This window comes from Sciurus carolinensis, chromosome X, assembly GCF_902686445.1.
Source record: "Sciurus carolinensis chromosome X, mSciCar1.2, whole genome shotgun sequence".
Classification (NCBI taxonomy): Eukaryota; Metazoa; Chordata; class Mammalia; order Rodentia; family Sciuridae; genus Sciurus; species Sciurus carolinensis.
Window position 1 is genome coordinate 17,423,812 of NC_062232.1, and position 15,076 is coordinate 17,438,887.

At 34.9% G+C, this 15,076-nt stretch overlaps 1 protein-coding gene across 1 annotated transcript in view; it reads right to left on the minus strand.

Annotated features, from left to right (window-relative positions):
- Window positions 1-15,076, minus strand: part of Phex (phosphate regulating endopeptidase X-linked) — a 190,456-nt gene that overhangs the window by 53,321 nt on the left and 122,059 nt on the right. Inside the window, exons 13-14 of the mRNA XM_047537191.1 lie at window positions 12,718-12,795; window positions 4,090-4,193 (exon numbers count right to left, since the gene is read on the minus strand). Coding sequence (XP_047393147.1) covers window positions 4,090-4,193; window positions 12,718-12,795 — 182 coding nt within the window. The remainder of the gene's footprint in view (window positions 1-4,089; window positions 4,194-12,717; window positions 12,796-15,076) is intronic.

Sequence of the window (15,076 nt, forward strand, 5' to 3'; positions counted from 1 at the left end):
AACTCTCAATCCTCCTTCCTCAGTCTCCCGAGTCACTGGGATTACAGGCATGCACCACCACACCCTGCTTACTTGTCAACTCTTGAAGATAACCTACAGAATATGTAATGGGAAAACCGCTGAGTATCTTAAATTTCTTACTAATATTTTGTAACTCATATTCTGTGCTACAGATGATTTTGCAAACAAAAATTCTTGGCAGAACCATAATTTATGGAGACATTCAGTGCATTTTTAAATGTATTTTCCAAAATATATAGAAAGAGAATCTAGGCATGTTTGGTCACAGTAGAATGAGAATGAGTTAATAGGGAAACTGGCTTAAAATCATTTCTGTCAAAGAAGAGGATCCTGAGGGAAAGAAATTACTCTTGACTCAAGCCAAGCAGTAAAATAAATCCTCTATTTTTAAGCAAACTGATGAAGTGACAATTCTAAGAACCAACCCCTAAATATGTACCTTCAGGGATGACCACCCAATTAATTTCATTCTTGCTGACATTTCCTATTGCCTTAGAAAATTCTTAATGCACATTAGTGCAGCTAAAATGAATTCCATGAGAATGAAAGATAGAGGATATTTATCTCCTATCCCCACAAAGAAGTAAAATGTTATTTCAGGGCTTTGTGGAAATATAATCATGATGTGCTCTTCAAAGTGTAGAGGAGCTACTCCAGAATCATCCCCACTTGATTAACTTATGAATTTCAGACTTTAAAAATGTCAATTAAAACTAATGGGTGTCATGAAACTAAAATTCCCTACAATTCCTCACAAAGACCAGCCAGATATTTAGGAAGGAAAGAAGAGAAGGAGGGAGGGAAGGGGAGCAAGGAATAGAGGGAGGGAATGACTCTCATAGCACTTTGCCATGAAAACAGGTTAACTTTCTTAATGTTTTCCCTGAAATAGATACAGTCTGAGGAAATAAGAATCACAAGTATTATACCTATATTCATTCTTGGAGGATTTCCCCCCAAACATTAACCAATTTAAATATCCTTGTGAAAAAGGTAAAGTCAACTTTCCACATCTACAAGTCAGAAAAAAAAATCACCTGTACTCAATATGCTCAGACTTTCTTCTTCTCCTTATTCTCTAAACAATATAGTACAGCATCTATTTACATAGAATTTACATTGTATTAAATATTATAAATAATCTAGAAATGCTTTAAAAGATATGGGAAGATACACATAGGTTATAAGCAAAATCTACTCCATTTTCTATAAAAAACTTGACCATCCTCAGATTTTAGTATCTGTAGGATGTCCTGAAACCAATTCTGCATAGATTCCAAGGAAAAACTGTATTTGTTTTCCACTGATGGAAGAAAAAAGAACTATGCAAATCAAACAATTTGCCTAAGTCCACAAATTCACCAGCATTTTTCCAAGGCATGAATAAAATATTAGTAATAGTCAAGAGCATTAGAATCTGACAGCCAATCAATATTTTAGGATACTGTTAAAGATGACACATTTAGGAGTTTTTCAATTAGGAACACAGGCCATGCTACATATCCAAATGAATACCGACATTTTGAAATTGAAAAAATAAATTGGCATCATATCCAATATAGAGGAGTTCCTGCAAAAACCATAAAAAGTTACAAAAACACTGCTTGGGAAAGTCTTGAATTTTCCACAAATTCAAAAAAAAAGTTTTAACTTGTCTGAATTAGGTTTTTTAATAGGCAGAATGATTTGTGTAGATCTGTAACAATCCTACTATATGTATATGGTGATAGAGATATTAGAAATCATTTGCTGAGGAATGGGATATAGCTCAGAGGTAGGGCATTTGCCTAGCATGTACAAGGCCCTGGGTTCAATGCCCAACATCACAAAAATAAAAATCACTGAAGTCTTTGGATTTTGGTCATCAGATTTCAGAGCCCTAAATCTAAAATTTCTATTGTGTAGTTTAGTTTGAGGATGAAACAGGATAGGTCGACTAAGATATAATATGAGAAGAGTAGAGAACCAAGGGCAGTAGAACACATATCTTTAGGCCAATATCTATCATTACCAAAGAAATTTTAAAGCTATCTGCTTTCTTCTTTTGTGCTTTTGTTTGGAGTCAGGGATAGGTAGGGGACTGATTTAGCTTTAGGCCTATTCTTCAAGTGAATAACTTACAAGTAACTTCATAGGTGTACGTTGTAGAAAAATTTGAAAGGCAGAGGGCAGGGGTGGCCAGATGGGAGCATAAGAGGGCTTAAGCCTAGCCAGGGTACAGTGGACTAGAGCCTCTAGAATCCAAGACAGAGTAGGGAGTTGAAAGGGATAGTAAGAAGAGACAAAGAAAGCATCAAAAGAACCAACCAAAGATCTGGAAACTAAGTATCAGTCAAGGTTAAAAAGTGAACTATTAGGGTTAAATCTGTAAGCTTTATCACCTAAAAATGGCCAACTTGGTAGAAAACAAATGGTGAAAACACAATCTAAAATTTAAAAAGGAGATCCTGAAACTGAAAGTCATACAAAGGCTAATAAGCACTCCACACATCCCTGGCTGAGTAGGAAATTAGGTACATGTACAAGGGAGACCAGAGAGAGCCCAGTATAAGGTAAAATCCAAGGCAGATGGAGTGCTGGCTGTGACTTTGAAGGCACTCCCAGCCTACACACAGAGCAACTGGCAAAGGGTAGAAGCCCAACGGGCTGGAGGTGTATGAGCATAGCTGTGCTCTAATCACTGGCTAAGCAATAAGCTGTGGAAACACAGGGATAATCACCAGGAATAAAAAATAAGAACTAAAAAACTGAGCAAAACATCCACACCCACTTAGTACAGAGGATATAAATTCTGCAGTATAATTCCAGCAAAGTCACTCTACGAAAACCTTAGAAAAACAAATCAGAATCCAGAGTTGCTACATCATCTAAAATGTCATTTCCAACAACAACAACAAAAAAAATATGTTGTGCAAAGAAAAATGTATAAAAGAATCAATCAATAGAAACTGACTCTAAGTGAGCCCAGATACTAGATTTGGCAAAGATGTGAAAGTGGCCATTATAAATTAGTTCAAAAGAGTTAAACTATATTCAAAAAATGATAAATATGATGACAGTGACTCAATATATAATCATCACAAGGAAGCAGAAACTACAAAAAAAGAAATGGAAATTCTGGAGTTAAAAAACGGATCAATAGAAATTATCCAACCTAGAGAATCAAGAGAAAAAAAAAAACACAGGAGAAATGGGTGACATTAGAATAGAATCTAGTCCCAGGAGCCAAAAGCACCAGAAGGCAGAACAAAAAGTAATCTAAAACTGGGCTGAAGAATTTCTCCATTGTAAGCCTTTTATTCAGTTGTAAAATAGGGGTAACAGTACTTATACCTCCCAGAAGTGACATGAGGATTAAATGAATTAAAGATTGTAAAGCACTTCCTGGCACATTGTAAACATACAATAATTGGTAGCTGCTATGACCAGCAGCAGCAGCACCAGCAGCACCAGCACCAGCACCAGCAGCATCTGCTCAGGGCAGAAATCAGAGCTGGTTGGCCCTGGGCCCATAAGTGTTTCAGGAAACTACCCTACCAATAGGGAATGTTCTTATAGACAGGATGGGAAGAAGACAAAACTGCTATTCAATAGAAATAATAGCTCTGAGTTCTTTGATATCCATCTCACCTCAACGAATATCTTCTAGGTGCTTCAAAAATATTAATTTTTACATGTCTAATCATGCTCATTTCTAAAGTATTCATTCTTTTTTAAAATTTAAATTTCCACCTGAGTGTGAAAATCTAGAGAAATATTTTTGCTATATATATATATATATATATATGTATTTATAACTAGACCTAGAAATAACTTTAATATTTTCACTCTAATAAGCCTTCTTCCAATATGTGTTAATGCTAGGAATGGGGGACACATAATTAGACTGAAGATCTGAATCATATAATATCAGAAACAAGAGTTTGCAAAACATGACAGATTTTGCTGAAACAAAATAACTAGCAAGCCAGCTACTCTGACTTGAGGGGAATTACAAAGTTTAATCTAAAGAGATTCCACCTCCCAAAGTATTTATCTATTTCACTTTTTTTTTCTTTAAATACTCACTCTGTTTTTGGAACAGCTTTTCTTAGCCAGACGAAATCAGACTGTGCTAAATACTTTCGGGTTTGCAGAACGTTGCCAAAGTAGTCCGATTCTGAAAATTTGATCTGAAAAAAAAAACAAACCATGACACATTGTTGTAAGTGAAGATAAGAGATGACTCTAAAAATAGATGTGAGCACACGAAGCAGCAACCAGCAGAGAAGCTATGGCCCTTGCAGCATCTCTCAGCCGTTACTGGTTAACCCAGGATTCACAAAGCCGTGAAATTTAATCTCAGTGATTTTCTTTTAACATAAAAAGCTCAAAAATCAATATGGTCATTTCTGGATCACAGTTAAAAAAAAAAGAAGAGAAGCTGCAGTCATTGACAATGTGTTCCATTTACTTTATAATTGAAAAATCTACTTTAACTTTTACAGAACATATTATCTTAGGTTTGAAATTTGTTGGCTCACAAGTTCTTGATCTTTTCTAAAATGTGTTCTTATTTATTTATTACCTAGGATTCTTCTAATAACATTCAGTTTAGTCAGCTGAAACCTCATTTAGTTTATAGATGATGATTTAGTCAAATGTTAAAATCCAATTTCCTAATAATCGGCATTTGTTCATAAAGGAAAAGAATGAAAGTAATTCAGAGACCTATTTACCACCCTAAGCACAAAGAATTCACCAGAATAATTTAATTATTAAAAGAATTTTTCCATTAACACAAAAAAGGCTCTGGTCACTAAAAAATAGTGAAATTACAGAGGAAAATCATAGATTATAGTTTGCATGGGAATACAGGAAGTTGACAGCTCACAATAATGTCACTTATTAAGATAGGAAGATGGACATAATTATTGTGTTCCTTTTTTCTTTCTTTCTTTCTTTTTTTTGTTTTTTGGAAGGAAATGGCAAATACTTTCAATCCTAATACATTTCATCTACAAAACCAGCAATATTTAATCTATATATTGTAAATAATATCTGTACAGCAATAAAAGCAATAACTGGTATTGATAACTATGCTTCCATTTTAAAATATATTACCATGTCAAAAATTAGGGTAAAATATATAACTGTGGCAAATAAGGAAAGCACATTTTTGAATAAGGGAAAACTAAGAGTAATCAAATTATTACCTATAATTTTTTTGGTAACCGTAAGCCATAATTTGTCTTCCATTTTTTCTTTTCCTGGTGCTAGGGATTAAACATAGGGCCTTGCACATGCTAGGTAAGTGCTCAACAACTGAGTTATATCCCCAGTTCAAACCATGGTCTTTTTAAATTAAAAAAAAATAAAATAAATGCATATACATGAAACCCACAGATGTTGCATTATAGATGTAAATATATATATATATATATATACAACTTAATAGTTACTGATTTAATATGTCACCTATTTATTGATCAATATCTGGCTCACATTTAGCTCCTTCCTAACATAGAAAGGGTATTCATGGTGGCTGTGCATACTTACTTTGTCCACAGACAACATCTGTGTCTCAACAAGCTTTCTATCTCAACAACCTTAAAAATCTTTCAAGGGGATCAGGTATAAAAGAAGATGTAAAACAATTGAAGGCACACAGAGAAAAGCAGGAGTGAAAAAGCATCAATTCCTAGCACCCTTAATTGTTCTACTTGGCCAATAAATTATAAAGATGTAACTTTAAATTGTCCTTTTCTTAAAGTGCTTGAGCAAGGAAGGGGGAGGGCTGACAAATAAATCATGGTATATTCATGGAAAACAATATAGTAATTTAAATCAATGTTCTGTATACATGAACATGAAATAATCTGAAAAATAAGGTGAATAAGGCAAGATGTATGATAGGATTTAAAGTTTTAAAACATGTGAAGCAATACTATATATTACTCATGGACACAAACCTATATAGCAAAAGCATAAAGAAACACATAGGAATGATTAAGATTGATTTCACAATATTGCTTATATCCAGGGAAGGAGACAGGTAAAGAGGAAGGAAATTGGATCAAGGATTAGACACTGAATTTAAAATCTATCAATTTTATTCATTTAAAATGTATGTGTATTCTGGGCACAGTGACACATGCATGTGATTCCAGCTACTTAGGAGGCTGAGGCAAGAGGATCAGTTCTAGACAGTGAGATCCCCCTCTCAAAATAATAATAATAATAATAATAATAATAAAATTAAATGTGTGTGCAGGTATAAAGGCTATTCAATAATATTTGGTGAAGACAGATGTATTCAAAACATTATTTTACTTACTGTCCCAATGTTAGAAATATTAATAATAAGCAGAAATCTTCAAATTGTTATTTTAAGATAGAGGTTTTCTCTTAGCCTCAGAAGAAACATAGAAAGCATCTAGCTTTAGGAAATAACCTTAACTAGCAATCCTAAGACATTTCTGGATCATATAATTGAAAGATATGTCAAGTTGGGTGTGGTGGTGCACACCTGTAATCCCAGTGACTCAGGAGGCTGAGGCAAGAGGATTGCAAGTTCAAAGCCAGTCTCAGCAAAAGCAAGGCCCTAAGCAACTCAGTGAATGTTGGGAGAAATCCTAGTTCTTGGCTCACAGCGGTTAATGTCTCAAGTGTGTAAACTTGCAGAGCGGAGCATTCTATTCTGACCACATAGGAATGTAAACAATGTTCCCTTGGTAACACTAAGGAAGGGAACCTGTATAGGAGCCTAGTGGTCTGATTCCCCATGGCACATTGTGATTGGGCAAGAAACTTATAAAATGTATACCTGTTCCTGCAATAAATGAGTTTGCAGGCTGCTCACCACAAGCCTGCTTCCACCCAAATCTTGGGGTCTGGGTCTTGACTCCATGGCCCTTACCTGCAACTGAGCTAGCCTTGTACCCCTACAAGTGAGACCCTGTGTCTAAATAAAATACAAAATAGGGTTGGGGATGTGGCTCAGTGGTTGAGTGTCCCTGAGTTCAATCCCTAGTACCATAAAAAGAAAAAGAGTCCATTGTTCAAACCTGAACTTTTTTCAGTTTTTTCCAAGATAGCTCTTCCAAGACCTTCAGAATGTGATTGTAACTCATAGAAAATTCAGATATGTTTTTGGGGTTCAGAAGATTGGGACATTCTCCCAAAAGAATTTCTTTCAAAAATAGAAATTATTTTTTTGTAATATCAGTGAAGTTAAGTTTTACTTTTCAAAGAGTTTGCTAATTATGATACTTTCCTGTTTCATCTAAAAAACAACACTAACTTGACACTAAGTTTGGTCCATAGACATTAAAGATAAAACCATCTTAGAATTTCCAATGAAAAGAATTCCAAGTCTAAGAACACTATAAAAAAATGTTCTACCATACCCACAAAAATAATGATGTGGAGTAAAACTCAACAATAACACAATAACAATTTGCCATAGCTTGTGTATATTTAGAAAAACAATTGTTATGTTGTTTTAATTATTAAATTGTGAATATTTGTTATTTCTTAGATCTATTCCACTTATGTCATGGAAACCACAAGTAATGGGGATCAAATCTTCTGAGACAAAAGTGTTTGGAGGTAAGAGGAGTCAGTCATTATTCACAATGATAGGAAATAGGAATAAGGAGACTATGGAAACAGGCAAAGCCACACAGCCTAAATCATTTGGGTCCCCAAGGCAATGTTATTTTCATTGGTTCTCATAAGAAACTCAGTGATTCAACAGAATGAGTACAGGGAAGAAGGAGAAGATAAGAACTAGAAATTGGAATAGAAGTAGTGATTAAATAAATCATCATATGGTTTACTTAATGAAATATTATGTAACTAGTAAAATAATGGTAAAAGGCTATGAAAGACAATGCCAAAATAATGTTAACTGTAAATATCAGTATAAAATGCCATATAAACAACAATTATAGCTATACAGTAAAAGATAAAACAATACACTCTTAGGGAAATATGCATTATTATGGTCATGTACCAATGTTATGGGTACTTTTCATTTCCTTTCACTATTTCCCAAATATTCTCCCATGTGATAATATTTTGATAAGTTCAAATATTTCAGTAGGTTCTTGTATGAGAGAAACACTCAAAACCCAGCAACTATAGGGAAGGTTATGCTTGTTATTATAGGTATAGCAATAAAAATGTGCATAAATATTTAAATCACTTCTTATCTCCAAAAAAAAGTTTAACCTCTGTAAGGGACAATTATTAGCTCAAAAGCCTCTTATCCTTTCAGTTACTGGAAAAAAATCTAGGTCAAGTTGATGACTTTCAGTCAATTCCATCTCTTGACCTTTCAACAGAGTGACCTTTGAGGAACTAATTAGGTTCTCATGTCATTTCTTAGGAACAGCTTTCCAGATTATAAAATTCATGGGAACTTGGATTTCTCTTCTTGGAAATTCTGTCCTGGATGCCAAGTACCAAATGTCTCATAATAAATGTAAGAAGGAAGTTACTACTGCCTCCCTGCAAAAAGGTAAGAAACACAGAACAAGGAAATATGTTTGGCTTCTTTGTAAGAAATCACACATGCCAATGGAAGTACACATTCTAATACACCTCTCCTTTAACTTAAATCATTTAAACATATCTAAATATCTATAAAAATGTTATATGTTAGACACTCAGATAATTTTCTGACTGCTTAATGGAATCCAGATCCTGTATTTTCCTTATTTAAACAGCAGAGTAATATGCAAAACTGGTGTGTTTAAATGGCTTTGCTCATAAATGACTTGTGTGCACATAGAAATACACACAGACAATTATAGACCTCTAGTACCTATTCTTGGCTCTCCAATGCCATGGAACCAGGAGTCACTTGAGAAACATGAGGGCAATATTGTTCTGTTTGTTTTGTTTTCTGCCAAATTGTAAAGAGTTATTTTCATATTCTGACAACTTCTTTTTCTGGATACTTCCATCCAAATATCACCACACTCTTACATAGTAACAATCTCCATCATTTGCATGCACATGCACACACACACACACACACACAAACACAATGTTTCTGTGGCTAGAACAGACCAAGGCCCACCCCAGAGAATATAATGTGGGTTCACATAATATCTATATACATATATATGATATGTATACATATATGTATATATGTGTGTATTGCTCATAACATTGATCTCTGAAAATTTACTCATTTCCAAGTCCGCTAAGTAAGTGGAGGCCAGTTATGATTTCTGACTAGAAGCCCTATTGCAATTCTCCAGTCGTTTTCACAAAAATGAATGAAGGGCCTAATTGTGGTAGTTATTTGCCTATAATGACTCAGCTACCCTTTCACTCTGTTCGATAATGCTGGGGAGCCTGGGAATCTGAACATTCTACTTCTCAAACTCCTTTGTCAATTGGTTCCCTGCCCATTGAAGGCACTGGAGGTAAATCAGTGTGTTGCTGCTCTCCAGTCCTCTCTCTCTTTCCCATCTCCTCCTTCCTTACAACAATGACTTTGGAAGAATGTTTGGTCCCTCCTCCATAAGCCAGTAGCTCTAGAGTGGCAATTCTTCCTCTGCTTTCCACATCCTCTCTTCTGTGCCCCAAGGCCCAGGGTTGGCATCTGCTTCCTAAAGTTATGAGTCTCTAGTTTACCTCCCCTTACCTATTTTTGTCTTTCAATGTATCTTGTATATTAAATCCCTGTTCAAAATACCTAGTGTGCTTTTTGTTCTCCTGGTTGATATGGCAATCTTTCCAAAATTGGTATAAAACTCACTCTTGAGTCTATTTACATTAAGGATCAATGAAATAGAATACATATTTATAAGGCAAATTTGAAAACAGATTGGCACCTACCTTTGTAGACTAATAGGCTTTTCTGCATGCTCATATGAGTTCAGATAAAGGGCATTTCCTTTCTTGTTCTTTACAAAAACTATAAGAGTATTGTGCAGAAATGCTTTGTGGGGTATCTCAGTTTACCTTGTCATCCTCAGAGAAAAATAAAATTCTCTGATTCTTTTGTACATTTGCCTCTCAATTCTTTTTTATTTGCTCTTCATCTCCATATGAGCCCAACTTCAGTTTTCAACCTTTCTCCTTGACCTTCATCTGATCCATCACCTAATCTCACTCTTCTTTCCTTTTATATTTGTACATGATGAATCATATCTTCACCAGTGTCAAATGTAGTACGCAGATTTTCATTTGTAACAGCCTTTCATGCTCACAGCTTATATTACCAGAAATTTCTCATAGGCCCTGAAGTAGTCCTTATCTACATGTCTCTTAAAACTGAAAACACAATCCTATCATATACTAGCAATACTCCAGTCCTTTTGCTATTAACCTTAGTGACACTATTACAATCTATCACATCATTGTTTATCCTATTTTCAGGTTGGGTTTTATTCATCTCCTCTATCAGTTTCTGATCACAAATGTCTTTTTACTCCAAGTATTTGGATTTTGTTCACTATTAGAAACTCTTGGGTGTAATCTTGTCTGCTTTGGCAATGAGTCAGATGAAAGCCATTTCTTCACAAAAGTACTTAAAAATCTTGGTATCTAATGGCTTCAGCTCAGGCCCTGGAGAAATGAAGAAGCATATCATATCCTGTTTGGTATCTGGTTTCTTTTCACAAAAGATACTGCATTCAATGAGTTCTTAAATCAAGTCTCTCAACTTAGACAGTCACAGACTGCCAACAAAACTTGATCAACCGAAAATTGTGAGCGAGCCCTAAATGCTACATGATTTGATTAAAGCTTGGGACTGTTCCATCTGTAAAGCCTTTTAAATCAATTTGAGGGACCTGGATATTGCATGAGTTAATTCATGATGATTTTTCCGAACCAAAATAATCACCTATCATAAGTGCAAATTGAAGATGTCATAGCTAATACTTTTATTTGTGCTTATGTGCCAGAGTCAACTCTAAACACTTTAAATATGCTATTTGATCCTCACAATACTCCTATATGGCAGGGATTGTTATCATCTTCATTTTGCAGATGAGGAAACTGAGAAACAGAGATGATCCACAATCTACCCAGGGTCCCAGAGATAGTAAGTGGCAGACCAGGGATTTCACTGCATGTAGCCTGTCTCCAGGGTCCATGTTTATAACCAATATACCAAACTGCCTATTCAACTTCCTATTCCATACCCTGACTTGGTATATTTGCCACTTGCACATGATTATCCAGGTTCTCCTTCTAAGGTACTTCATGCTCTGTTGATACTCTTCTTAGTAGCAGATTTCTCATATTGATCCACAAAGCTAATATATATGAGGAGCCTATTATGTACCAGATATTGTACAAGGTGCTTTCACAGTCATATAGTCTCATCTGCCCACTAATATTAAGACTTGATTATTATCTCCTGTATCCAGATAACCTGCACAAGATCAAACAATTAGGAAGTAAAGAGGCAAAATTCAAACCCAGGCCCTTGTCTCCAGGCTCCTAACCACTTGACAGTTTGGCATCTCTTCTGCCATTCTCCTTCTCATCTGCTCTGGTAAAGCTGATTGCAACCAGAGTTTCCTGAACCCATATTTCAGTCCCGGCTCTGATATTCTGTGCGGCACCAAGAAGATCACTAAACTCTCTGAGTCTCTATGTCCTCTGCAAAATGCGCATAGACATCTTCTCATCATCACTGTATGGATAAAAGATAATGTACAGGAATGTGTAAAGTGCTTCAATATTTTTAATTACCATATAAATAATGGAATTTTCAGCATCATCAAAATGGTGCATAAGTTAGGCTGTCTGAGCTTTAAGATACTGGAAAACAGAATCATTTCCATCCAGAGCAACTGGATTGACACTTTGCAAGGCCATATCTTGGAACCCAATGGAGAAATTTTTAAATGAAAGTTTTCTCTCACTTTAAATGCCCTTATAAAATTCTGATGCTTGTCCATAAACTCAGACTAATTACAGATATGCCACTTGTTGAACCACAATTTCAGGAAAGAGCTGTACCTCAAAACCATAGTTATTTAAAGACTACTTTTTCAAGAAAGCCTAGTGGATGGTAAAAATAGGTTTTTTTCCCTGTGAGGAAGAAAAATTCTTTATCATAACTATTTATATGAAATAAAATAACAGTTGTTGTGATTAGAAAGGCATATAATAAATATTTCTACTATAAAATACATGCTCAAAAATATTGGAAAAAGAATTATTACTACTCCTCATCAGTAACTTACTGCAAACATACAATCCAACTCACAATAAATTATAGAGTCATATGTATATGCACTTAATTTGCCAAAACAGTCATAAAGTTTAATGAAGTTAATGGCCATTAGGCAGATTTATTACTATTCACTTAATATGAATGAAGCAAATAAAAAGTATTTAATATAAACAATAATGCATTTACCATTAGAACATGCCCACTAATTGTAAAATACTCAATTTGTTTAATTCTTTCCTTTATGATCAAATTAGGCCAAATTCAAGTCCATTTTCTTTATGGTATTCACTCAGCTATGCATTCTTTCTGACATGTCCTTTATTTGGAATCTGCTCTAAATCTTGTGATACGCCTGGCATATTCAGGTTCATATCTAGCCAAGGAATTAATCAAAAGTTGGTACTTTCTGGCACCATCAGGTTTAATTGCTTGGACTTGGGTTAGTTGAAAGGCATAAGGCCAGTAAAATTTGCCAGGAAAAAAAATACAGTAAATTTAGCACTTACTGCCTTGAGGTCTTCATTAACATGAGTATCATTCATTATAAACTCAGGGTAGCCAACTTTTGCCAAAACAGCTCTTGCCTATAAAAAAGAAAAAGAAAAATGATGTCAGAATTTTAGCACTTAAATCATTAATAATCACAGGATATAGGAATGCAATCTTCATCTGAAAACTCCATTTACTGAATATCTACTATATGCAAACCACTGTAAAGGACAAAAGAAAAAAACAAAAGTTAGTTCCCTGCCCTCAATATACTGAGAGGAGGAATATTCCAGAAGAAGAAACAACACACAAGCGAAGGCAGAGAGGGATGATATCTGTGAACCATACATCTGATAAGAGGTTAATATCCAAAATACATAAGAAACTAAAATAACTCAAAAAAGTAACTGGATTTAAAAGTGGGTAAAGAATCTGAAAAGACATTTCTCAAAAGTAGATGTATGCAAGGATGGTGTTGTGGCTCAGTGGTAGAGCACTTGCCTAGGACATGTGAGGTACTGGGTTTGATCCTCAGCACCACATAAAACAAAATAAAGGTATTGTGTTCATCTACAACTAACACTATTTTTTTAAATGTAGATGTATGCATCTAACAGGTATATGAAGAAAATGTTTCAATATCACAATCATCAGGGAAATGCAAATTAAATCACAATGAGATATTACCTTATATCTACTAGGTTGCTATTATCAAAAAAACAAGAGCTTAAAGTGTTGGTGAGGATGTGAAGAAAAGAATCCTTGCATGATGTGGCAGAAATGTAAATTGGTACAGTCACTATGGTGCATTATGAAGGCTGCTCAAAAAAAATTAGAAATAGAACTACAAAACAGCAAGAATAGATCCAGCAATAAGATCCAGCAATCCCACTCCTGGGTATGTATCCAATGGAATTGAAATCAATACGGCAAATGCCATATTGGTAAATGGATGGAGTTGAAGAACATCATGCTAAGCAAAATAATCCAAACCCAAAAAACCAAAGGCCAAATGTTTTCTCTGATATGCAGATGCTAATTCACAATAAGGGGAGGGTATGCTAGGGAAGAATAGAGTTACTTTATATTAGGTAGAGGGGAGTGAATGGAGGGGAAGGGGTATGGGGGTAGGAATGATAATAGAGTGAAACAGACATTATTACCTCATATACATATATGACTACATGATGGATGTGATCCTACAATATGTACAATCAGAAAAATGAGAAATTATACTCCATTTATATATGATTTATCAAAATACATAAATGCATTCTACTGTCATATATAACAAATTAGAACAAATAAAATAATCATAATAATAAAGAGACATAAGCACTCTCATATTCACTGCTGCACTATTCACAAGAGCCAAGGAATGGAAATAATAGTGTTCATCAGTTGTTGGATGGATAAATTTGTACATATAAAGAATGCAATACTATTCACCCATAAAACAGGATGAAATACTATAATTTGTGACAGCATGGATGGAAATGGAGGACATTATGTTAAGTGAAATAAATCAGGTACAGAAAGATACCACAGGTACCACAGGATCTTACTCATCTGTGAAATTTTTAAAAGCCCAAATTCATAGAAGCAGAAAGAATGATAGTTACCAGGGGTTAGAGATTGGACTTGGGGAGATGTTGGTCAAGAATACAAAATTTCAGTTAGATAAGAGGAATAAATTCAGGAGATCTATTGCTCAATATGGTGACTACAATTAGTTAAAAATACATAGTATACTTGAAAATTGCTAAAAGTAGATTTTTAAAAGACCTTATCATCAAAATAATGATAAATATGTGAGCTAATGTATATGCTAATTAGCTTGTTTTTGTCATTCTACAATGTATACATATATCACAACATCCTGGTATATACCATAGATATATAAAGAATTTTATCTGCCCTAAGTTATTCCATTTTGTATAAGAGCAGCTTTCAGGTCATCCCAGGTGACCTGTTGACGGTGTCACTGAAAAAAAACCCACCTGCCTATCAACTGCTATGTCACCCAGGGAGTTAGTGGGTAGTTAAAGCTGCTTCCAAGTTCAGAGGTCTGGGTTTGCTGACCCTGAGAGTCACTTACCACCCTCCCCTCAACATCAGGGCTCAGAAAGGAAAAAATTAAACATATCCTGATACTTGTTCCCCAGGCTCCAGACTACCTGAAAACAGCATGATGTATAAAATGATGGTCTCTTTTACTAAGCTGCCTATAGGTCATGAGGTATGGAATTGGAAGGTCCAATGAGAAAGTAAGGAAATCTGATGGTCTGGATAGTAATTAGACAGGTAGGGGATCACTCTTTGAGTGGTAATTGTTACTCTGTGTATCCAACATTTGGTGGTTATTCACTTGCACAG